We start from the raw sequence: 24,178 nt of genomic DNA, 5'->3' as shown, positions 1-24,178 counted from the left end.
CCCAACACACACACACACACGAAGATGATAAGAATAATTTTGAAAATTCAAGATGGGCATGGTGGCACACACCTGTAATCCCAGCAGCTAGGGAGACTGAGGCAGGAGGATCATGAGTTCAAAACCAGTCTCAGCAACTTAGCAAGACCCTGTTCTAAATAAAATATAAAATAGGGTTGGGAATGTAGTTAAGTGCCTGGGTTCAATCTCTGGTACCAAAAAAAAAAAAAAAAAGTTCACTGTTTTGTTTTTTGCAGTACTGGGATTGAACCCAGGGGCATGTTACTACTGAGCCATATCCCCACAGCCCTTTTTATTTTTAAATTTGATACGATCTCACTAAATTGCGGAGGCTGACCTCAAACTTGGAATCCTGCCTCACCTTCCTGAGTGACTGGGATTACAGGAATGTGCCAGTGTACCAGCTATAATCTGATTCTGTTACTTACTTATTTCTATTAGGGAAAAATGCTTTAATATAGAAAAGTTTAAAGAAATAACTTGGAATTAGGATTCATTAAAGAATTGAGAATAATATGCAAAATAAGTGAAAAAAAGTTCCATTAGATTGATTCTAGACATATGTTATTTTTTGTTAGTTGTCCTCTTTTAAAGTCTCAGACAGTTACTTTCATTGCTTCTCATTCAGTAATGTGTGTACAGCTGTTCAACTCATCTAACAAGTCCCTTCGTTCAGAGGCACTTTTCTTGTCTCTTCAATGTCATTTTATTAAGACAGCATGTATGAAAAGTCATTGGCTTAGAAGCTATGAAAATAAAGAGTATAAACAGTTCTAATGCAGTATAATAAAAGTCATTTTTGAGTATTATGCTAAAGAAATATAGATAGCTTGATAACTCTTCCAAGGGAATGAGAATGTAAATAGAAGGTAACACTGTTTCTATCCCAAAGAAGTTAAGTATGACCATGTTCAAATACTTGAAAATTATTTCTACTGTTGGTTAGTTGTGAGGTCTTTGCAAGAAAATTTCTTTCTCTAATCCTATATTTTCAAGTGAGAGATTGAACTTGACTGTCATGTCCCAAGTTTTTATAATCCTAGAAGAGAATCAACCTCCTCCAGTATATCAGTTTTGCAAATAGTACAGACATTATTTACAAAAGCAAAGGAGAGCCAGGTGCTGTGGCGCACAACTATAATCCCAGTGGCTAGGGAGGTTGAGGCAGGAGGATTGCCAGTTCGATTTAGTGAGGCCTAAGCAACTTAGCAACACCCTGTCTTAAAATAAAATGTAAAAAGGGATGGGGATGGGGCTCAGTGATTAAGTACCCCTAGGTTCAAACCCTGGCACTAAAAAACAAAAAGAGGAAAGTGAAATCTTATATTTGGAAAATTCAGTATCACAATAAAATTATGGAAATTATATTTAAGTTGTCCATTAAAGAAGAAAAACCTACATTTTGTTTTTCTTACCCTTTGTCATGTTGACACCTTGACTTCATGACCAGGTTTCCTTAACAAAAAAGAAAACTTCCCCTACGAGAATTTGGAGAGGCAACATAAATGAAAAAATAGTAAGAAATAAACATTTGAAAATTTTGTCAAACAAATCATGTAATTGAAGTAATGGAGAAATGTGAAGTACTGAATAATTTAGTTAAGTTTAAAATCAATATTCAATTTTCTAAAACAATAAAAATTACAATATTTTAGTATATTTTCTTAAGCAGTATGCTAAATATCAATGGGCCTTATAAAGATCTTATCAAGTCTTATGAAGTATTATGTAATATGCTATAGACATAGGAGTTAAAGAATTGTGCTAAATGTGTTTTAAGCTCCGTAGCGCCAAGGGTGTTTAACATGTTTTTCTTTCTTCGGTGATGCTGGAGATTGAACTATTGCTTCATGTATCCTACACAAGCACTGTACCACTGAGCTAAATCCCATCCCGCATTTTTTTGTTAAAATATACTTTTAAAAAAATGTAGAATGCAAGTTACTAGGCCAGGCTGGGCAACTTGGTAAGACCCTGTCTCAAAAAAAGAAATGAGGCTTGGGGTGTGGCTCAGTGGTAGAGTGCTGCTGGGTTCCATATCCAATACTGGGGAAAAAAATGCAAGTGATTAATTCAGGTTAACTATTGATTCAATTTGAAGAATTCCAGCCTTTATCAAGCCAAATTTCACTTTACTCCAAAGTGAATGAAATTATATTGTATTCATAATTTCACTGCTTATTTGGAAGATATATACTTTAAAGGATTCAAATTATAACCCTTTTCAATTATAACTTATTGGTTGTAAGCAATAAATTTCTTCCACCAGAAATGGAGTCAGGGAGGATTGGGTTATCAAGATAAACTACTGAGCAGTATACAGTGCCAGTGCCTCTAATCCCAGAAACTCTGGAAACTAAGTAAGGAAGATCACAAATTTAAGCCAGCAAGGACGACTTGACAAGACCCAAGACCCTGTCTCAAAAAGGGCTGGGGGTGCTGGGGTTGTAGCTCAGAGATAGAACGCTTGCCTTGCATGTGTGAGGCACTGGGCTTCATCCTCAGTACCACAAAAAGATAAATAAATAAAATAAAGATACTTTGTCCATCTACAACTATATACGTGTGTGTGTGTGTGTGTGTGTGTGTGTGTGTGTGTGTGTGTGTTTTAAAGGACTGGGGATAGGGCTCAATGATAAAGCACCCCTGGGTTCAATCTTGGTACCATTAAAAAAAAACTGGTTAGGTCATGGCTGTTATTACAAGTGATAGAGTAGAACAGTTATTCATATATAAATTTATTTAATATGATAATTTGAGGTTTTAAATTCTGAGAATATAGTTTCATCAAAACAATTATTAAAATACTACTTTAAAATATCTTATTGGGGGCTGGGGTTTTCGCTAGTGGTAGAGCACAGGCCTAGCATGTGTGAGACACTGGGTTCGATCCTCAGCACCACATAAAAATAAATAAATATAAAGGTATTGTGTCTGTCTACAATTAAGAAACTATTTTTTTTAAATGTCTTACTTATTTTCTGTTTGCATTTTTCAAGTGAGATAATCTTCATTATTAAGGACATATTCTATGCCCAGTACTTCACTATAGAACATAAAGATGGTGCCTACTGGCAAATAACTTTTACCCTAGGTGAGAATGTTGTACTAACATATAAGCAACAACTAGAGAACAATAAAATGTAAACTATCTTGCAATTTAGAAGTATAGTAGAAACTCAAAAGAAATGTGGACTTAGTCTGAGAAGACTTCTTAGAGAAGGTAAAGGATGAGTTGGGCTTAAAAAGTGGATAGGATTGATTAGGTGAATTGAAGGAATGATAGACTTTCAAGAACATAAAATAACATGAGCCAAGGAGTGATCAAGTAGGAAGAAGTAAAGTACATACAATAGAATGAAGGAATAGAGTGGGCATTCAGGGACAGGTAGGGAAATTAATATAACCATGTTTGAGATTGTTTTCCTTCCTTTGAATAAGGTGCTCTCATTTCTAATCAAAGAAAACAAGTATTCAGATTGCCTGCAGCCCCTCAAGAGCCAAGATATGATGCTTTGAAGAAGAAGAAGAAAAAAGCCTGTAAGAAATAATTGAAAGGAAACAGGCTTAAATAATACAAGTTTACCCTAAACGATTTAGGAAGTCTGTGGCTCTTACCAAATCAGGTAAGAAATATTGAGGGGAAAGGGTTGCATAGCCAAAATTCTATCCAGGATCTTTTTTGATAAATTACCACTATAGGATTGTCTGTGATCTAATTACAATAATTGTTAAGCCAAAGAAATGAGCCTTTTCCAAACCTCTCTCTGATTTTGATCCAAGCCTTAGCTCAAGTTATTTTCTCCTAAAATGTCCTTTCCTTCATCTTCAGTTGGCTAAATCTTCTTATGCCATCTACCTCCTACATTAAATTTTCCCAATTCTCTTTTCTTCTTTAGCCAAAATGCTATTTCTCCCTTTTATGCTTCTGTACTTAGAACAATTAATACATATTGCCTTATGAAAATGACTGTCGTATTCTTATTGTAATACTCTAGAAACTTTGCATAGTGTCTTGAACATAGTGGGTGCTTGATAAATAAACATTGATTGCTGAAAATCAACAGTAATGCCATTTAGAGTAAAATAGTATATTCTAGAAAGGCTGAATACCAGCTAGCTAGATACAAAAATACCTAGATTCTTTTTTGGTACTGTAGGAGTTCTCCAACTTTTACTACATCACTTAACCAGGGTTCCTCATGTTCTGTCCTGCCTACTAACATTCATGCTTCAAGTCATAAATACCTTAAAGTATCTTTTTCCTTTTGTTTTGTTTTGTTTTGTTTTTGAACCAAAGCCAGAAACTAGACTGGGGGTATTGCTCAGTAATAGAGTGCTTGCCCAGCACATCCTAGGCTCTGATTTTAAGCCTCAGCACCTCAAAACAATAACCAAAGCCTGAAACCTATGGGCAAGGGAATGAATAATGAGTATGGTATTTTGATATCCCACTTGAGGGCCATGAATGATCTAATTGATCATTTCTAAGCTTTCCAATAAAATGTGAAATACTGTGAACTGTTATCTATTGGCCTTTATTTGTATGTCCTTGAGAAGATAGGAAGTGTTAGTAGATGAAGTCTTTAAGTTAAAAAAGATACATTTTAAGGCTGGAGCAGAAAGATTGCAAATTTGAGGTCAACCTAGGCAAATACCTAGACAAATCAGTGAAGACTGTCTCAAATTTTTAAAAAGGGGGAGGGGATTGGAGATGTAGGTAAGAATTTTTAATCCCCACCCACCCACTCCCCCAAAAAAACTTTAATGCATATCTGAAGTCTCAGCTGAGGCAGGAGTTCAAGTTCACCACCAGTATGGTGGCACACACCTATAATCCCAGGGGCTCAGGAGGCTGAGGCAGTAGAATCGCAAATTCAAAGCCAGCCTCAGCAGCTTAGCAAGACAATGTCTCAAAATAAAAATTAAAAGAAAATAAAGGGCTGGGGATGTGGCTCGGTGGTTAAGCACCCCTAGGTTCAATCCTTATTTTGTTTTGTTCTTAAAAAAACAAAAAAGGCAAAAGTTCAAGGCCAGCCTCAGCAACTTGGTGAGGCCCTGTCTCAAAATTAGGAAACAAAAGGGATCAGGGACATAGCTCAATGGAAAAACCCCACTGATTTCAATCCCCAGTAACACAAAATAATGACTGGGGATATAGCTCAGTGGTACAGAGCTTGCCTAGCTTGTGTGAGGTCCTGGGTTCAATCCCATTTACCACTGAATAATAAATGCTTTTCAAGATAAAATTTTACTGGTTAAAACTTATATATTTCCTAAGAAGCACTATTTCCATAATCACAAAAAAAATGTATTTAGTACCTGCTACAGTTTTTAAAGAACTCTTTAAAATCAATGGAATGCTGTCAATGTTTGTGTTTACTTGGAACAACCTTATTGAATGAAATAGGCTTTACCATGCACTATCTTGGATTATTTGTATAGATACATTCTCTACCACTGAGCTATATCCCCAGCACTTTTTATTTTGAGACAGGGTCTTGCCAGGTTGCCCAGACTAGCCTTAAACTTTTGATCCTCCTGCCTCAGCTCCTGAGTAGCTAGGATTACACATACATACCCAGTTTGGACAATTTTATTAACACCAACCAAGTCATACCAAAAAAGCTTTCAGAAATATAAAATTATACACACACACACACACACACACACATATATATGTATATGAAAATTGTGGATCAAATATGTAGAATTTATTTGATAGAACATTTAAGTTATATTTGTAATGGAATATGGATTTATTTTTATGTACCTTTAGAGTTTTTACATATGTTTCATATGTGTGTATGTTTATATAAGATATATATATGTGTACATCACATATTTTGTGGAGCTAGGTTCAATCCCATTGACTGAATCAAACCCAAGACCTCAGGAACACTAGGCAAGTGTTCTGTCACTGAGTTACACCCTCATCCTTTATTATATTTTTTGAAAAGCCTATTGTTGTTGGTTTTGGTTTGGCTTTATGGGTAGGTGACATGTTTGTTATATTTGCTGTTTAGCCAAAAGTCAGGAATTCAACCAACAAATAACAGTTTCTATGGTAAAGCAGTTTCCCTTCTATCTTGATTTGCTTTATGAACTGTTTTCCAGGTGTGAATTTTGATACCACAACTGCCCAAAAAAAAGGTGAGAACTGACTTAAACCACTGTTGCTTAGGCCATGTGGCAAAGGAACTGAGATTGGATGCAGAAAACAGAAGTATATGTAGAGCAGAGGGTCTTAGGGTCTTACAACACTCACTTTAGTAGAGGGCAATAACTGCCATATGAAATGATCCCCTCAGCACAAAACTGTAAGTAACTTTGGGGACTTACATGGAATTTAGACAGTTGTTTCTGCTGTTGATAAAAAAAAAAAAAAAAAAGTCATTTTGTTATTTGTGTCCTACATGCTTACAAAACAAGTTGCATTGAATTGTCAAGTTGTGAATTTTCCTGATTTGAAGATTAGTATTCAAGCCAAAATTCCCCAAAAAGTAATCTGGGATCTGGGCCATAGGAAATTAGGCAAAGGTTACATGAATTTGGATAACTAGGTTAGAACTAAACTAAGGCCTTTGCCTTGAAGACTAATTAGATGACTTTAGCCTTGAAATAGTAAGAAATAGGGAGCCATCAGAGCCTCTGACTACAAAATAATGGAAATTGACTTTTTGGAAATTAAATGTGGCAAAACTATATGTAGAAACTTCTAAGAATGAAGTCTGGGGCCAAAGAAACTGGGCATGTGACCATTATAGTAATATAGAAGTAAAGAAAACCTGACTGGAATAGTGGCAATATGAATGGAGATAAAAGAATAAATTACATATTTTAAAAGAAATAACTGTAGAACATCATAATGGTTTGGATAAAAGGAAGATATAACAATTATATACTTTCTATACTGGAAGAAAATTGTAGTCTCAATAAAAGAAAAAGGACAGTTGAGATGCCAGTTTCATCCAATTTTCGTGTTACATTTAAACTGGTATGTAGGCATTCAGTTTGAAATGCCTTGATTAAACGTTGCTGGATATACAGAACTGAATTCTAACGTAAAATTCAGGAGAAGTAAATTTGGAAGTTATTGACTAACTGAACCTCTTTATTAAAGACAATGGATCCTTATGAAAAACTACATACACACACACATACATATACACATACATTTGTATAAAGAAACGATTTTATTAGGTATGTAATCTTAAATAAATATTCCTAAAATTGAATTGAAATTCTCCTTTTTTTCCTTAGAGTATCATATCTCAAGTTTGTGCTTGTACTAAAATTCCTACACTTATATCAGTGTCAATGACTAAAATGTGTTAATACTCTTGAACTTTACCTTTTCCTTTAATAAAACAAAGATCTTTCAAAGTATTAAACTAAAGGAGAAATTGAGAACGTAAGATTCAAATAATTCAGTCAGTTAAAACTTTATGAAATTGACATGGCTTTAATTTCTCAAATGGAAAGGCAAGTAATTGAATTTGGGGAAGTGTGTTGGTCTCTAGTTTCAAGAATCAGTGTAGCACAAAGATCTGGCAATCTAGCTGAGAAGCTGTAATAATAAACAGAAATTTGAAAACCAGGAAGACAAGTTTTCCAAGAGTGCAACTGTGACATTTCAAAAAAGTTTTAACAAGAAATTTCAGGAGATGGCCAAAAAAAGGTTTAGATAATTGGCATTCCTTCTTTGAATACTTGTGTTTGAGCTCTGGGTATGGTGATAAACATTTATAATCCTAGCAAATTGGGAGGATGAAGCAGGAGGATCATAAGTTCTAGGCCAGACTCAGCAATTTAGCAACTTAGCAAGATCCTCTCTCATAATAAAACAGCTGAGAATGTAGTTTAGTGGTAGAGCACTTACCTAGCATGTACAAGGCCCTGCCTGGCTTTAACTCCAGTACTAGTACAAAAAAAAACAAAACAATTTTTGATGGAGAAGCACACTTGAAAATTCTTTCTAAGGTCTGAAACTTTGTCTCACCATAAATCAAGCTTGCTTCTGAAGAAAACTAATAGCCAAAAAAAAAAAAAAAAAGTTATGTGTGTGTGTGTGTGTGTGGGGGGTGTTGGCATTGCTTAAATTGCAAGAGCTTAAAAAATGACCAAGAACTGGGATGTAGATTAATGGTATAGTGCTTGCCTTGCATGTGCAAACCCCTGGGTTTGATTCCTAGCTCAACAAACAAAAACACAAAGACAAAAAAAAAAAAAAAATTAAAGTAATTGAAAGCAAATTGGCTTTCTAGGAGTGAAAACTTATGTTTTATAGAATTCCTATTTATAAAGTCAAAATATCTTGCTTTATTTACCCAGATATTGTTTGCTATAAAAAACAGCCTCCCATCATTACTCTACATCTTTAGTTGATTTTATTGTATGTAAGAAAACAAAAAGAGTTAATCTGCACTTCCAAACCCAGAAATCTTATTCAAAACCCAGAAAGCTGGGAATGGAACCACCATTTGACCCAGCTATTCTCGGTCTATTCCCTAAAGACCTAAAAAGAGCATACTACAGGGACACTGCTACATCGATGTTCATAGCATCACAATTCACAATAGCTAGACTGTGGAACCAACCTAGATGCCCTTCAATAGATGAATGGATTAAAAAAATGTGGCATTTATACACAATGGAGTATTACTCTGCATTAAAAATGACAAAATCATGGAATTTGCAGGGAAATGGATGGCATTAGAGCAGATTATGCTAAGTGAAGCTAGCCAATCCCTAAAAAACAAATGCCAAATGTCTTCTTTGATATAAGGAGAGCAACTAAGAACAGAGTAGGGAGGAAGAGCATGAGAAGAAGATTAACATTAAACAGGGACGAGAGGTGGGAGGGAAAGGGAGAGAGAAGGGAAATTGCATGGAAATGGAAGGAGACCCTCATGGTTATACAAAATTACATATAAGAGGAAGTGAGGGGAAAGGACAAAAAAAAAAAAAAACAAGGGGGAGAAATGAATTACAGTAGATGGGGTAGAGAGAGAAGATGGGAGGGGAGTGGAGGGGAGGGTGGGTAGTAGAGGTTAGGAAAGGCAGCAGAATACAACAGACACTAGTATGGCAATATGTAAAACAGTGGATGTGATTCTGCAATCTGTATACGGGGTAAAAATGGGAGTTCATAACCCACTTAAATCAAAATGTGAAATATGATATGTCAAGAACTATGTAATGTTTTGAACAACCAACAATAAAAATTTAAATAAATAAAAAACCAGAAATCTTGTTCAAAACCCAGAAACCTTGGGAGGCTGAGTCAGGAGGATCACAAGTTCAAGGCCGGTTTGGGCACTTAGCAAGACCTTGTTTCCAAATAAAATAAAAAGGGGTGGGGATGTAACTCAGTGGCAGAGTATTTTTCCCTAGCATACCCAAAGCCCTGGGTTCATTCCCCAGCACACTGGGAATGTGTCTTATGAATATAGCAAGATCTTTGGGCCATTTTACTTTAATCCTTGAATCCAAGTTCAGTGAGCCTACCACCTCCAGTTGGGTTATTCAAAACCCAGAAACCTTTCTTTCTGTGTTTAGGTCCTAGTTACATGTGACTTACGTGCTTGGTCTGCTGCCTTTTAACTGACTCCTGAATCATGAGGTAAGTAAAGATTTAATACCAATTATAGTTATGTGACCTTCGTTCTGAACTTGTATTCTGTTAATGTTTTTAATTGCTAAGCACTCTTCTGGCATTACTTTTTTATTAGCAAATTATGTATGTTACAATTTTGGCCAGGTTATTTTACTCAGCTTAAATGTATAATTTTGTGTTACTGTCCATGAGTTAGTAGTCCTAGATAGATCTATATTTTCAACTCATTGAATGTAGAATTACCCAAGTAAACTTCAAATAGAAAATACCGTGAGGGTTTTTTTTCTGTAGTCTGTTACTTGAGTCAGCTCTTTCAGAATGAATTTTATAATATATCCTCATCCATCTTTGAATCAACTACAATTCTTGTTTTTCCAGGTGTCTATTCACTGACACTAAAGCTTTCTAAATATTCTAGTTGGGTTCATTTGAACCTATTAGATACCAAGCTGTGAGGAAATATAAAGACCATTACAGAGAACAGTCCCAGTCCTTATTTTAAAAGAACTTAGGGAACCTCAGACATTGTGACTAGACTTCCTTGGGATTTGTTGTTGTTGTTGTTGTTGTTTTATACAAAAAAGATAAGACAAGCTTCTACATTTAGCTCCCTATTTGGCAACTCAAAGAAATTCAAATTTTCTAGAAGTGTTTTGAAATTATGAAAAGTAACAGGAACTAGAAACAGTTGCTATTTGATGTTTACCCAGATGATAGGGTAGAATCATTTGTTTTAATGATTTCTGGATTTAAAGTGTTGGTATGAAATCTGAACATGCATAAGACTGTCCACCTAAAACCCCTGAGGACAAATCTTAGGCACATTGCAGTTTGGGGAGCTAAGTCCTGTTTATTTTTCCATGTTTAGTTCCTTTTATATTCTGTGCTATGCATACTACATATTTTCCATTTTTTTTTTTAGTTGGACACAATACCTTTATTTCACTTATTTATTTTTATGTGGTGCTGAGAATCGAACCCAGGGTCTCATGCGTGCGAGGCGAGTGCTCTACCACCGAGCCACAACCCCAGCCCCCATATTTCCCATTTTTATCCATGTAAGGGTTAGCTTTTTTTTGGGGGGGGGGTGTAACTCTACATTGAACCCCTAAGGGTGCTTAACCACTGTGCCACATTCCCAGCCCTTTTTATATTTTATTTAGAGACACAGTCTTGCTAAGTTGCTTAGGGCCTCACTAAGTTGAGGCTAGCTTTGAATCTGTGATCCTCCTCTCAGTCTCCTGAGCCACTGGAATTACAGGCATGCACCACTGTGCCCCGGTAGATTTTAGCTCTTCATCCATTGAAAGATTTTTGCATTTGATCAATTTCATAGTTTAGATATATATACTAAGGCGTTTTAAATGATGAAGTTTTTGATGAAATTTTTCATAACTTTTCATCTTTAGTAGGCCTAATAGAAGGCCTAAAACTTGTTGAAGTGTAATTCTGTGGAAAAGCTGGTGGGAATTGTGTTTTTTACTTGGTTGTTGCTATTCCAGAAATCCAAGTATTTTTAGTAGTATATTTTCATCTCTTTATATCTTGAGGTTTTGTTTAAAAACAGTAAATTCAGTGCCATATTGATCTGTCTAGGGTTCTTCAGTGTTAGGAAGGTAATAAAATTTTCTAAATTTCTTTTTGAAAATTTCCTCCTAGTAGATTTTACATTATGAAACTTGATGCTACAATCAATTTCCTCAGCAAACAGGAGGTTTAGAATGCTCTTAGCAAATCTGTTGTTACTCCACCACAGTCTCTGGTAATGTATATCTCTGTTATTTATGATAGAAAATCAATACAAAAGCTTATAAAGCGAAGTTGAAGTTTGTTAAATGTAAATGGTATACAAAAATAATTGGAAACAGATATGATTCCCTAAACCACATATTTCTCAAGCTGCTTTCTTTCAACCAGTCTCCTAATTTCACGGCTGCCCAAATTATTTCTGCCTTTGCCGTAACCTAATTGTGACTTACAAATTAAACTCAAGAGTAAAATTCAACAATAGGTCTTCTTTTCAGAAAATCTTTATAGGAAGAACATCCAATCACAAATTATTGAGGCTCAAGAATCATAAGCTAGCAACTGTGGCAGCACACGCCTGTAATCTCAGTGGCTCAGGAGGCTGAGGCAGGAGGATCTCAGTTCAAAACCAGTCTCAACAATTTAGCAAGATTCTCAGCAATTTAGACCCTGTCTCAAAATAAAACATAAAAAAGGCTGGGGATGTGGCTTAGTGGTTAAGCACTCCTGGTTTTATTCCCCAGTATAAAAAAAAATCATAAACCAAAGTCTTTAGTGTCTTGTCAGAAATGAAATTGCAGGTGATGGAAGGAAGCTGACACAAATATAACAAGTGGAAGAACAGAGACCCAACTCTCAAGGATACCATTATGACTAATAAAACTAGGGATCCAAGATGGTTTACACCTGTAATCCTAGCTACTTGGGAGACTAAGGGAGGAACACTGCAAGTTTGAGGTCAGCCTGTCTTAAAGTGAAATTTAAACAAGGAAAGGGCTCAGTAGTAAAGCACTTGCCTAATATGTGCAAACCCTGGGTTTGATCCCCAGCAACACCAAAAAAAAAAAAAAAAATAGACTGACAAATCTTTACATGTCATTGTGAATGATATACACTTGTGTGTTCAAAGTGGAATGATAGGTTTTTATGATGCTAGAACAAGGTTTTTAGTGTGGATGGCCAAGACAAGCTTTTGCCATTATTTTCTTATAACTTAAAATAGATTAAGGGGCTGGAGTTGTGGCTCAGTGGAAGAGTACTCGCCTAGCATGCATGAAGCACTGGGTTCAATCCTCGGCACCAAATAGTGTAGAAATAAAGATATTGTATTCACCTAAAAATAAAAAATAAATATTTAAAAAATTTTAAAAAATAGATTAAGAGCTAATTGATGCCTATATGAAAATGTCATTCTCCCCCCTCCCCCAAACAGGCAAAGAGTTTAATTAGCCTGGTGGTGCATCTAATTTATCCCTATTTTCTCCAGACTACATTTGCCTGCCTCCCTTCCTAAAACAACACTCATTTTGGGTGTGGGAGGCATGTGTAGACATTCCAGTTATAGTGTCCCATTTTAGTTTGGAGTGAACGTAAAGGCTTACTGAGATATTAACAGGTGGGACTCTAAGTAAGATAATCTCTGAAGTATTTACTAAAATAAGAAGCTCTTCCTGGGGCTGGGGTTGTGGCTCAGTGGTAGAGCACTTGCCTCACTTGTGTGAGGCACTGGGTTCGATTCTCAGCACCACATAAAAAATTTATAAAACAATTTATAAAACATATATATGAAGCTCTTCCTACTCAAAAATAAATTTTCTCTAATAAATAATAATTTTTAATTGTGGTAATCTCTCCCAAAAATCTCTGCACTATGAACTCATAACCTTGGAGAAACTATTTCAGAGACTTAAGTTATTTTAATTTAAACCCATTGTCAATATTATAATTGTATCTATGGTAAGTTCTAGAGGTGCAAGAACTTTTTTGTTCTGTGTAGTAAAAATCTCAAGAATAGTATTTGGCACATAGTAGACGTCAACAAACATTTATTGTATGAACGTTATGTATGATTCCATAGGTAATATATTTCTATTAGCTCATTAAAAACATTTCTAATCTCAAAATTGTTTCCTGCAAATGCAAATGACTAAGAACATATTAAAAGCTGCTTAAACATTCCTGTTTTATTCCTTGCCAAACTATAGTTAGAATATTGTTTGCTTCAGTATTTTTTTAACTACTTATCAGTTAATGGTTTTATCAGCAAAGTACTATACAGAATTAAACAGTGTTAATGTATAACTATGCCAATTACACCCAACTAGTTAAATCACATGCATGGCAAAAATATATATAGTGAAACAAAAATACTGTGCCTACCGTATAATGCTAATATGGGAACTATACCAAACACATCACCCTCAAAACAACTAGGTTGACTTTTCTGCAGAAAACAAAAGGTAAGGGCTGCAAAAAAGAAAGACCAAAAAAAAAAAAAAAGGAATAATAAAAAACTTATTCTAAGGGAATTTCTTCTTATATAGACCATTATTTTCAGTTGTTTTCCCTAAAATTACTAATATTAAAAGTATGCTTTTTTACGATACATAACCCTTTTTTTTCTTCTTGGTTGGTACTGCAGATTGAATCCAGGGGTGCCCATCCCCACACCAGCTATATCCCTCAGTCCTTTTTGTTTTTCCTTTTGAGATAAAGTCTCTATAAGTTGCCCATGTTGGCCTTAACCTTGCAATCTTCCTGCCTCTCAGCCTCCTGAGTCACTGGGATTATAAGCATATACCACCACCACATCTGACTTCTACTTCATCTTTTGAGGTACTCTTAAAGAGTTTTTAAAATTTTTTCCTACAACCCAGAACACAGAACTCTATAAGTAACCACTAGAAATGTCAATTTTACTAAGTGGAAGTATATCACAAGAAGGGTGGGGCTGGGGATATGGCTCAAGCAGTAGCGCACTCGCCTGGCATGCATGCGGCACTGGGTTCGATCCTCAGCACCACACACAAATAAAGGTGTTGTATCCGCCAAAACTAAAAAATAAAAATTAAAAAGTTTCTCTCTCTCTCTCTCTTTAAAAAAAAAAAAAAAGAAGGGTGGTTGAGCAAAATTTGTGTGGGTATGAGAGAAAATAGATCGTACTATACTGAAATAAGTCCTCCTAATCCCTGATAAACACACTACCTTTCAGGCGTGATTTCTTCCTTTTTTTCCCCCCTTCTTCTTAAATACATACATATCCATGTAATCTGGTAAAAATTAAGTCTTCCTCCCACACTAAATCCCACTCAACTATTTTCATCTCCAAAGGCAACCTGTATCTTTGCTAAAAATTACATGTATTTATTTTTTTAAGTATATGTCTTTTACATAAATGGAAACTGCATATATTTTTTTTTCTAGTTTGTGCATTGTTTTGCACCTTGCTTTTGCTCCCACTGGTAACATTTTGACATTCCTTCCTTATCAGCTTATAAACTACTACTTCATTCTTTTTAATAACTGCATATTTCATTGTATGAATCATAAGTTACCTGTTCCATATTGATGAACTTTGAGCTTATTTCTAACCTTTTGCTATTAGCATAATATGCTTTCTTACTTGAACGTAAGCTACTTGAGAATAAGAATTTATGTTTCTTTTTTACAGTACTGGGGAGGAAACCCACCCAGGGTCTTGCACATGCTAGGCAAGAGCTCTACCATTGAGCTACATCTGCCTTTTCGGAAATAAGCTCTTGCTAAGTTTCTTAGGGCCTTGCTAAATTGCTGAGGCTTGAACTTGCGATCCTCCTCCCTCAGGCTCCTGAGTCTCTGGGATTACAGGTGTATACCACCACACCAGGCTTAATTAATATAGTTTTGTTGTTGTTTGGTACTGGGGATTGAATCCAGAGGGACTTTACCATTTAGCTACATCTTCAGCCCTCTTTAGTTTTTTTTTTTTTTTTTTTTGGGGGGGGGGGGTGAGGGGAGGGTCCTGCTAAATTGCTTAGGGCCTCACTAAGTTCCTGGGGCTGGCCTCAAATTCGTGATCCTCCTGCCTCAGCCTCCTGAGTCACTGGGATTACAGGCACACACCACCATGCCCAGTTGAACACTTTCACTCAACAGCCTTTAACTCCACTATGTGCAAAGCACATGCGCTTTTAATGATTCCTCTTCTGGGTATTTATCCTAGTATTTAAAATGACATACATAACACCTATAAGAGAAACTATTAAATCAAAATATGCATATTTAAAATGTTGGTAGAGATTATTCCAAAGCTTTTCACTAAATTTAGGTATTGATTAGTAACAAAGTGTTTTAGTGTTTTGATTAGTAACAAAGGTTTTTAATATTTAGCAGTCCTTTACACAAAACAGTATAAAAACTGTTAAGGTAGATCAAGAAGTTCCATTCAAGTAAGAAAAAGTTGTAATAAGAATTGTGATGCATTCTGCTGTCAAGTACTTAAATAATAAAAGCAATTTTAAAAAAGTTGTTTTTATGATGGCATCAAATCTATACAGAAGGGTTGCTGGGGGTATAGGTCAGTTCTAGAATACATGCTTGGCATATGTGAGACCCCAGGTTTGATCCCCAGCATCACCAAAAATAAAGGAAGAATGGTTAATTAATATATTTAGGAAAAGAAAATGACCTCACAGAAAAGATTCAGTTGAAAGTGTGTTGTCCATTTTCAGCATCATCACTGTTACCAAGTGCCTACCATACACCAAGCAACATTATTGAGTACTTTATCTCCTTTAATCTTATCCCCATGTATCCTATGAGGAAGACATCTTTTTTATACTTAGTTAACAGATGAAGTTGAAACACAGAGAGAGGTTAAATGTCTTGCCTAAGTCACACAGTTCATAATTGACTGAGCTGGGATTAGAAATAAGCAGTACAGGCTATAGTTCAGTTGGTAGAGTGCTTGCCTAGCATGCACAGGTCTCTGGGCTCAACCCCCAGCACCACCAGGGGGGGGAAAAAAAAAAGCAAGTCTAACTCCATATCCATCATTTTAAAAAAATATTTTTAGTTGTAGATGGATATAATACCTTTATTTATTTTTATGTGGTGCTAAGGATTAAACCCAGTGCATCACACATGCTAGGCAAGTGCTCTACCACTGAGCTACAATCTCAACTCCATAGCCCTTTTTATGTGTGGAGGGTGAGGCTGGGGAAGATACCAGGGATTGAATTCAGGGGCACTCAACCACTGAGCCACATTCCCCAGCCCTATTTGTATTTTATTTAGAGACAGGGTCTCACTGAGTTGCTTCACACCTCACCGTTGTTGAGGCTGGCTTTGAATCGCAATCCACCTGCCTCAGCTTCTCAGGCCGCTGGGATTTTAGGCGTATGCCATCATGCCCGGCCTCCATAGCTCATTTTTGAAAACACTGTAAGTATTCATGAAGAATGGCATTGAAGGTAGAAGGAACATATAGCAAAGCACCAGGTCATGGTATTTTTTAGAAAGCAGGAAGAAATTCAGTGTGGCTTAAGCATTTTTGGGGCCTAGTTGCCCAAAGATGATGTGGTAGATGAGGTCAAAAATTTAGGCTGAAGGGCTGGAGTTGTAGCTCAGTGGTAGAGTGCTTGGCTAATACATGTGAGGTACTGAGTTTGATCCTCAGCACCACATAATAAATACATAAATAAAATAAAGGTATCCATCTATAACTTTAAAAAGTATTTTAAAAAAAAAGAATTTATAAGTACTTAAAAAAAGGCTGAGTACAGATTTGACTGACAGAGATGCCCCAGCATTGGCATTTCCAAACAGGATAATGGCAACTTCATTTCTTTTTCTGAGACTGCTCTGCCTCCAGTTTTGGTGTTGAATTCATGGTGAGGACTTCAAGGGGTTTTATTCTTTCAAAGCTATAGCATTCACTTTTGTCTTCTGAAGATATTGTTCTTGTGCTGACCAGATGAAAGCCTTCCTTTAGCAAAATGTCAATCAGTAAGCCGAGGACATTTGTTCCATTGGCCAATTTTCGGTTATCAGGTTTTATAGAAACATACCTGGAACACACAAAAACATTTTAATTATAAAGCATTTGTTTGACTAGCAGAGCCAAACACATTTACTTATAACCTCAAAAGAAGACATACATCATACTACTTTCAACCAAATTTATTTTTTGAGACTATTTACAAATCCAAATCAGTTACTTTGGATAACAATTAAATTGGCTCAATTTTTTATATAGCACAATGTAAATACTACCGATTTTTCAATTTGCTACATTACTCAAATCAATTTGTTTTGATGAACACTTTATACTTTTATAATTTCCTCCAGATAAAATTTTGTCAATTATTAGCACTGACATGAATTTTCTTTTATGACTTATTCCTGTCAAATCCATTTTTTCAGGTGAAATGTTGCAGATATTTCAAGATGATTTTATTGTCAGTTTTTACTCAATAATTGTCCATTGTTGAGTAAATCTTGTGGTCAAAAATCTCTGGAGCAGAAATAGCAAAAAATTTTATTCCCTAGGCAACTCCACAGAACCAATGCACATAATAAAAATATGCCCAACCTTTTCAGACTGGCTGCATGTTGGCTTTAGTAATGTCAATATAACATACCTGCATAGATGTGGTTATATTACTCCTTCCTTCCTTTTTTTTTTTTTTTTTTAATACCAGAGATTGAACCCAGGGATGCTTAACTGCTGAGCCACATCCCCAGCCCTTTTCAGTAAGTTGCTTAGGACCTCACCAAGTTGCTTTGAATTTGCAATCCTCCAGCCTCAGCCTTCCAAGTCATTGGGATTACAGGCATGTGCCACCATGCCCAGCTTCCTTTCTTCCCTTCTATTAAGGGTGTTTATTTGTATCCTCCCACCATTTGTTTATGTTGTGTGAAAAAGACTAATAACTTAGATTAGTTTCAGGCAGAAACTAATTGTCTAGATTTATGGAGTAAAAAGATGTTTGTAGTCATCCCTAACCTCTTTTTAAATGATTATGACTGAAATAGAGTGGTTATTGTAGCTCACATTTAGAAACTCTAGGCAGACAACAAAAAAAAAGTTCAATAATAAAATCTAAGAATTATCAAACTATGAAACTACAACAACGCCCATCTCAAAAAACTGGTTAAAATGTTTGATACAACTTTTTAACATTAGTAAAACATTTTGTCTACCCTCAAGCCCCAGATAGCCTAGAAATGGTTGTCAGAGAAAATTACAGAATGTCATAAAAGAATTCATATACAAATAGTAAACAGTAGGTGGTAAACAAAGTATAATAGATTTACAAGAAATCACTGAGCTAAAGTACTTGATTCTTATGAAGCCAAATTGAAAAAGAAAAGATTTCAAAGCACAAGAAAAGGGTACAACAAAAGAAACCAATGGGAAATTAAACTTATTTATTTATTTTAATTTATTTTATAGTGCTGGAGATGGAACCCAGGGCCCAGTGCAGGCATGCATTCTACCACTGAGCTTTACCACTAGCCATTATTTAAAATGTTTTTTAAAGACACCACAAAGATGGGTGACTAGGGATGTAGGTCACTGGTAAAGCGCTTACCTAGTATATACAAGGTCCTGGGTTCAATTTCCAGCACCACAAAAACAACATAAAAAATATTAAAGGCAGCTACACTTTTCTATTTGAACCTGTTTAAAAAGAGAGGTCAAGGGACTACAGTTGCAGCTCAGTGGTAAAAAAGAGGTCAGATAGAATAAAGGTTAGAATCCTGTGACCATAGCTCGGGCTTGATAATGTGCTGTCACATGAATGATGATCTGAAAGAATCAAGGCAAATATTTCTCTTTTTTTGGAGGTGCTGGGATTGAACCCAAGGCCTTACAGATGCTAGGCAAGTGTTATACCATTGAGCTACATCCTCAGCCCAAGCCAAGTATTTCTAGTACTATGAACTTTTTAAAAATAATAACTGAGCAACTTGCTAAATTAAATAAGACAAAGTGGTAAATCATTCTGAATAAGGAGACTATAAGGAAACATTCAATCTTATTCCACCACATTCCATCTTCCAAAAACATATGAACAGACAGATTCAGACCAGGCAAAAATAAAAATGATTGCTAATTTGGCAGTTATATACTCAATGTTGGGCCTTTTTTTTTTAAATATATTTTTAGTTGTTGCTGTACCTTTATTTTTTATTTATTTATATGTGGTGCTGAGGATCGAACACAGTGCCTCACACATGCTAGGCAAATGCTCTACTGCTGAGCCACAACCCCAGCTCCTCAATGGTGGGCCTTTTTTTTTTTTTAATATTTTTTAGTTATAGATGTATACAATATCTTTATTTCGTTTATTCATTTTTATGTGGTGCTGAGGATCAAACCCAGTGCCTCACATGAGCGAGGCAAGCATTCTGCCACTGAGCTACAGCCCCAACCCCAATGGTGAGCCTTTTAAGGCCAGAGTTTTTGCCTATCACTACAGATTCTCATGTCACTCTATTCAAATTATTAATCTTTATTTTTAAACTAGCACTATAACATATTATTTAAAAAGAAAACAAACAAACAAAACACTCCACAAACACAAGGGGGAAAAATTCTGAACTTAAAACAACTGAAATATAGCTCAGTGATAGAGCACTTGCCTAGTGTGCCTGAGGCCCTGGGCTTGAATCCAGCACTGCAAAACAGAAAACAAAATAAACTATATAGTGACAGAAAAACATGTTAACTTCTAAAACTAGAAGCTAATTTTTAAATTATCTATTGTGGAAGTGTAAATATAATACCTTTCTCACATGACGGTAAAATAATTCTGCAGTTTTTAAAATGCACTTAACAAAACAGGAGCCATTAGATACTGTGTACACACAGTAGTCTCATTTCAGTTTCTAATCTCATTTTTCAAGATTACAATCACTTCCTCTACATGCATAGTTTAAAGAGCATTTAATATTTCCAAGACATATTCTTTTTACGGTCTATTTCTATTTTACCTGGTCTATTTCTTCTTAAAAATCAAGTTTCCCATGTACCTTTTTGAAAAGGGATTACAAGGTTATAAGTACTTAATCGAAATTTTTAAACCAAAAGATTGATCTTGTTTACTTAAGTATCCCATCAATGAAACGAAAGTATACAGAATTAAAACAGTTTGAGATAAAACTAGGGCCTTGGATTTTCTTCATAGTTTATTTATTTGAGTAGCTCCCATTTCCCAGACACTTCAGCCTCTTTTGAAGGGCAAGAAAGTATGAATTGTAAAAACTTCTGTATTACCATACTTGGTTATACTATCCATTGTTCTCCATTTGGTAAGCAAGAACAAGGAGTATGTTGTAGGAAAGGTAGACACTTACATTCTTCTTGATGACTACTGCTCAAGTTAAAGTATCCTAAAATATGTCTTATTTACCTTTACTCAAAAAAGTGTATTTTATTTTAAATACTATGAAAAAAGAACACATACAGCCTTTCTAATTTTCCTCCTAAAAATTAAAACCAACTTTCAGTTGGTAAAATAATAGTGAGACAGCATTAAGATACTTTTAACAGGAGTGAGAGCTGCTATATCCCTGATCCAGGGTGGAAATCAGCCATTAAATCCAGCCAAAAATAGGGAAAAGTGAATAACTGACTCAAGAGAAGCTGTCCATGACAAACTGACAGCCTATCCCAACTTTCTGAGATGTATAAGAGACACGAATATACTAGGACATCAGATTTGCCATGATAGATATCTTCCTTTAAGGGCATTTAAAAATAAAAGCCTTTTTTTCTTCATTGAAGAAAAATCAACAATTGAATTTAAGCACTGAAAGAATAGATACAGAGTATATAAGGAAGTCAAGAGAAACTACTGAGCCTTTCTGTGAATCACTAAAAGAATCTCTTGAAAAAATAAGATGATTCATTTCTTTTCTTTTTGGGTACTAGGGACTGAACTCAGGGGCACTCGAATACTGAGCCACATCCTCATCCCTATTTTGTACTTTTATTTAGAGACAGAGTCTGAGTTGCTTAGTGCCTCATCACTCAGTTGTTTTAAATTAATTAAAATTTTTTCATTTTATAATTATTTTGTGGTGCTGGGGATTGAACACATGGCATTGTGCACGAGAGGCAAACATTCTACCAACTGAGCTATATCCTCAGCCCCCCAGGCATTTTTTTATTTTTTATTTATAGACAGTGTCTTACTAAATTGCCAAGGCTGGCCTCAAGCATTCAATTCTCCTTCCTCAGCCTCCCAAGTCACTGGGATTTGGCACCAAACTTTTTAGCAATGGAACATAATCTATAAAATTATTTCCTCCTACAATTTCAATGACCACAGTCCCCTTTCTCTAGGCAGTCTTGTCTTGTTCCTAGTGTCCTCCAGAATACCTTTTACTCTGAAGTGTCCAGGTTTAGAAAATATTTGGTCATTCTACCCAACTCCCTTGGTTACCCCAAAAATCTTTTTTCTAAGAAAAGTTTTAGGCATGAAGAACTTTGAATTTTGAGGGAAAATATCAGAAACCAGAATAGAAGAGAGATACTTCAAAATACGAACCTGACTCCGATTTGATTATCAGTAGTGCTGTCAGAGCCACAGTAGAAAACCAGGTCGTGGTAAGAAGGTCTTTGTGGAGGCAGTGGAAGTAAGGTCATCTGAGGAGGGAAAGAGTTACTACTCCAGGTGGGTGCTGCTGGCTGCTCTATAAACACTGTAATTCTCCCAGTTAGCATCTCAATTGTTTTGCTGCAAGAGCCAAACACTCTGAAAAAGGCTTGCGTGTTTCGATTTAGGAAATGCACCTCAAGGAAAGCAGGTCTTGGCTCTAGAATGTGTTGGTTTAAGAGATCAACCAGAGAATCAAGTTCATAGAAAAGAGCCTCTCTCTGAAGCCTTAGATAGTCTGAAAAGTCAGTGGGTAATAAAAGTTGGTGAGTTCTCAAAAAATCTAAGATGAAACTAAATAAAACACCGTCTCTGTCCACAAAAATCTGGCCACCAACCATCTTGAATTCTTGGTCTTTGCCATCTAACATTCGTGCCAACCGAGAAGCAGGAAACTGCTTTATAGTAGAAAGCCTTGTTGTAAATATCTTCCCTCCCACATTCAAAGTGACCAGTTCCTGACTACTCATTCTTCTCTAGTTTCAAACTGGAGGCTACAGGCCATCAGGCACAGACTTAAAGGACTTGTAAACCAACCTATTACCCTAAATGTTGTTATATATGATTAAGAAACAAAAGAGGTAGGAAGAATAACAAAACCCAGAAACCTAGATCCCTGGGTAACTGTTGTAAAACAAATATTGTATCCATAGTTGTGTTTGCAAATTTGAGTTGCTTGGGAACTTTGCAGTACACAAAAGGGAAAACTAACACATGAAACTGAATAGTTTAAGGAAAACTGACACTATATCTGAGAATTGATGTCAATTAGATCCCTTTCCTATATTTGATTTTTAAAACTTCTTGAGATATTGGCCAAATTATATTGTTAATATTGTGTGCATGTACTAATCTGTAACCAATAAAAAATATGGAGGGAAAAAAGACAAACTCTTAAAAAAAAAAAAAAATTCTCAGGGGCTGGGAATGTAGCTCAGTGTGTAGAGCACTTGCTTAGCATGAGCAAGGTCCTGGGTTCCATCCCTAGCACTTAAAAAAAAAAAAAAATCCATGAAATCCTGGTGTAAACATATATTTAGGGCTGGGTTGTGGCTCAGTGAGAGTGCTTGCCTAGCACATGTGAGGCATTAGGTTCAGTTCTCAGCACCGCATATAAATAGATGAATAAAATAAAGGCCCACCAACAACTAAAAATATATATTAAAATAATTTTCAAAAAAACATATATTTGCTTAAAAATAAATAAAAACTTACTGGGAGCCAAAAAGCTCTCTCCCTCCTCAGGCCCCTTATTTACTATGAAGCCTTTACAGCAGAAGTTAAGATTCTCATAGAAACATAATCTGAATTTCTTACGATCCCCTTAGCAATTTAGTGGCTACATCAAATTAGGTGATATATTTGCTGTTAGGAATGAAACAGCAAATACATCACCCAGCAGATAGTAGGAAATTATTTCTTCCATACTTTACATTTTATTGTCGCCCTTTTTACATTTTATTTACAGACAGGGTCTCACCAAGTTGTGAGGCTGGCTTTCAACTTGTGATATTCCTGCCTCAGCTTTGGGGAGCTGCTAGGATTACAGGCGTGCACCCCCACATCCGCTTTAATTTATCTCTTTTGACTAGAGTAGATACTCTGTTTTGTTCCACAAAATGGGCTTTCAAAGGAATACCTTTTTCCATAAACAGAAATAAGGCAGTTCTGAGCTAAGGTTACCTCTTTGTTTTCATCTGAATTCTAAGCAAGGTGAGAAAATTTGGTACTTTAGTATTTTTGTTCTGTCCTCTTTATCTCATGTGAGCAGATAGTATATTATTAATGTTCTGATTACTCTGTACTTTTTACAAATGGACAGATTGTTTCATCTGCTGTCAAGTTTTACTACAACTAAAATTCTGTAAGCAAATGGAATTCATTTGGTTGTATAGCTGCCATACTTTAGAACTCACAACCACATTCAGCTGCCAGTAAAAAAATGACTTTCCTATTTCCTGCTCCTGCCAAGTGTTGGATCGCTTTTTCTTTTTTAAATCTATGCCTTTGCACAGCCACCTAACAATTCCATAGTTTATCATCTTTAGTTGAAAATTTTATAGAAAAGGAGAAAGGGGTAGGTTTAAATCTAAACCCTCCTAAAAATGTAAACATCACAAAAGAACACCAGTTTTTTTTTGTTTACATTAGATTTACATTTTCATGAGAAAGTAATCAACCCTCCAGAAAGACTTAGGAGACCCAACCTATTCATAGTCTTTTCTTCTTTAAAATTCCAACCTATTCACAAAAAGGTTGCTTAAGGCCAGGCACAATAGTGCAAAACTTGGGAGGCCAATGCAAGCCAGTCTTGGCAACTTAGCAAGACCCTATCTCAGAATTAAAAAAAGAGCTGTGGGTTTAG

General features: G+C 35.7%; 1 protein-coding gene and 1 long non-coding RNA gene across 6 annotated transcripts in view; one reads left to right on the top strand and one right to left on the bottom strand.

Moving 5' to 3' along the window:
* LOC143411601 (uncharacterized) overlaps nucleotides 1-24,178 on the top strand; it is a 119,183-nt gene that overhangs the window by 79,009 nt on the left and 15,996 nt on the right. For 4 of the 5 annotated variants that reach the window (XR_013092876.1, XR_013092877.1, XR_013092872.1 and 1 more), the window contains 4 exons: nucleotides 3,463-3,647; nucleotides 6,139-6,174; nucleotides 9,583-9,646; nucleotides 11,303-11,402. This is a non-coding gene — a long non-coding RNA (uncharacterized LOC143411601). The remainder of the gene's footprint in view (nucleotides 1-3,462; nucleotides 3,648-6,138; nucleotides 6,175-9,582; nucleotides 9,647-11,302; nucleotides 11,403-24,178) is intronic. The other variant, XR_013092873.1, reaches the window with a different exon arrangement.
* On the bottom strand, nucleotides 15,160-22,433 carry Kcnrg (potassium channel regulator). Its single transcript, XM_076872434.1, has 2 exons — nucleotides 21,706-22,433; nucleotides 15,160-17,214 (listed from the first exon to the last, which is right to left on the bottom strand). The coding sequence occupies exons 1-2, from the start codon at nucleotides 22,281-22,283 to the stop codon at nucleotides 16,986-16,988; spliced, it is 807 nt and encodes a 268-aa protein (XP_076728549.1). The 5' UTR covers nucleotides 22,284-22,433; the 3' UTR covers nucleotides 15,160-16,985.

The sequence above is a fragment of the Callospermophilus lateralis genome, chromosome 12 (genome assembly GCF_048772815.1).
Source record: "Callospermophilus lateralis isolate mCalLat2 chromosome 12, mCalLat2.hap1, whole genome shotgun sequence".
In the NCBI taxonomy this organism is placed as follows: Eukaryota; Metazoa; Chordata; class Mammalia; order Rodentia; family Sciuridae; genus Callospermophilus; species Callospermophilus lateralis.
Note: the sequence above shows the minus strand (reverse complement) of the source record. Positions and strands in the feature narration are given on the sequence as shown.

Coding starts and splice junctions, on each gene's coding strand:
- Kcnrg (XM_076872434.1), bottom strand. CDS start 22,283: ATGAGTAGTCAGGAACTGGTCACTTTGAATGTGGGAGGGAAGATATTT. Junction 17,215..21,705: donor GATAATCAAATCGGAGTCAG/GTTCGTATTTTG, acceptor TGTGTGTTCCAG/GTATGTTTCTATAAAACCTG.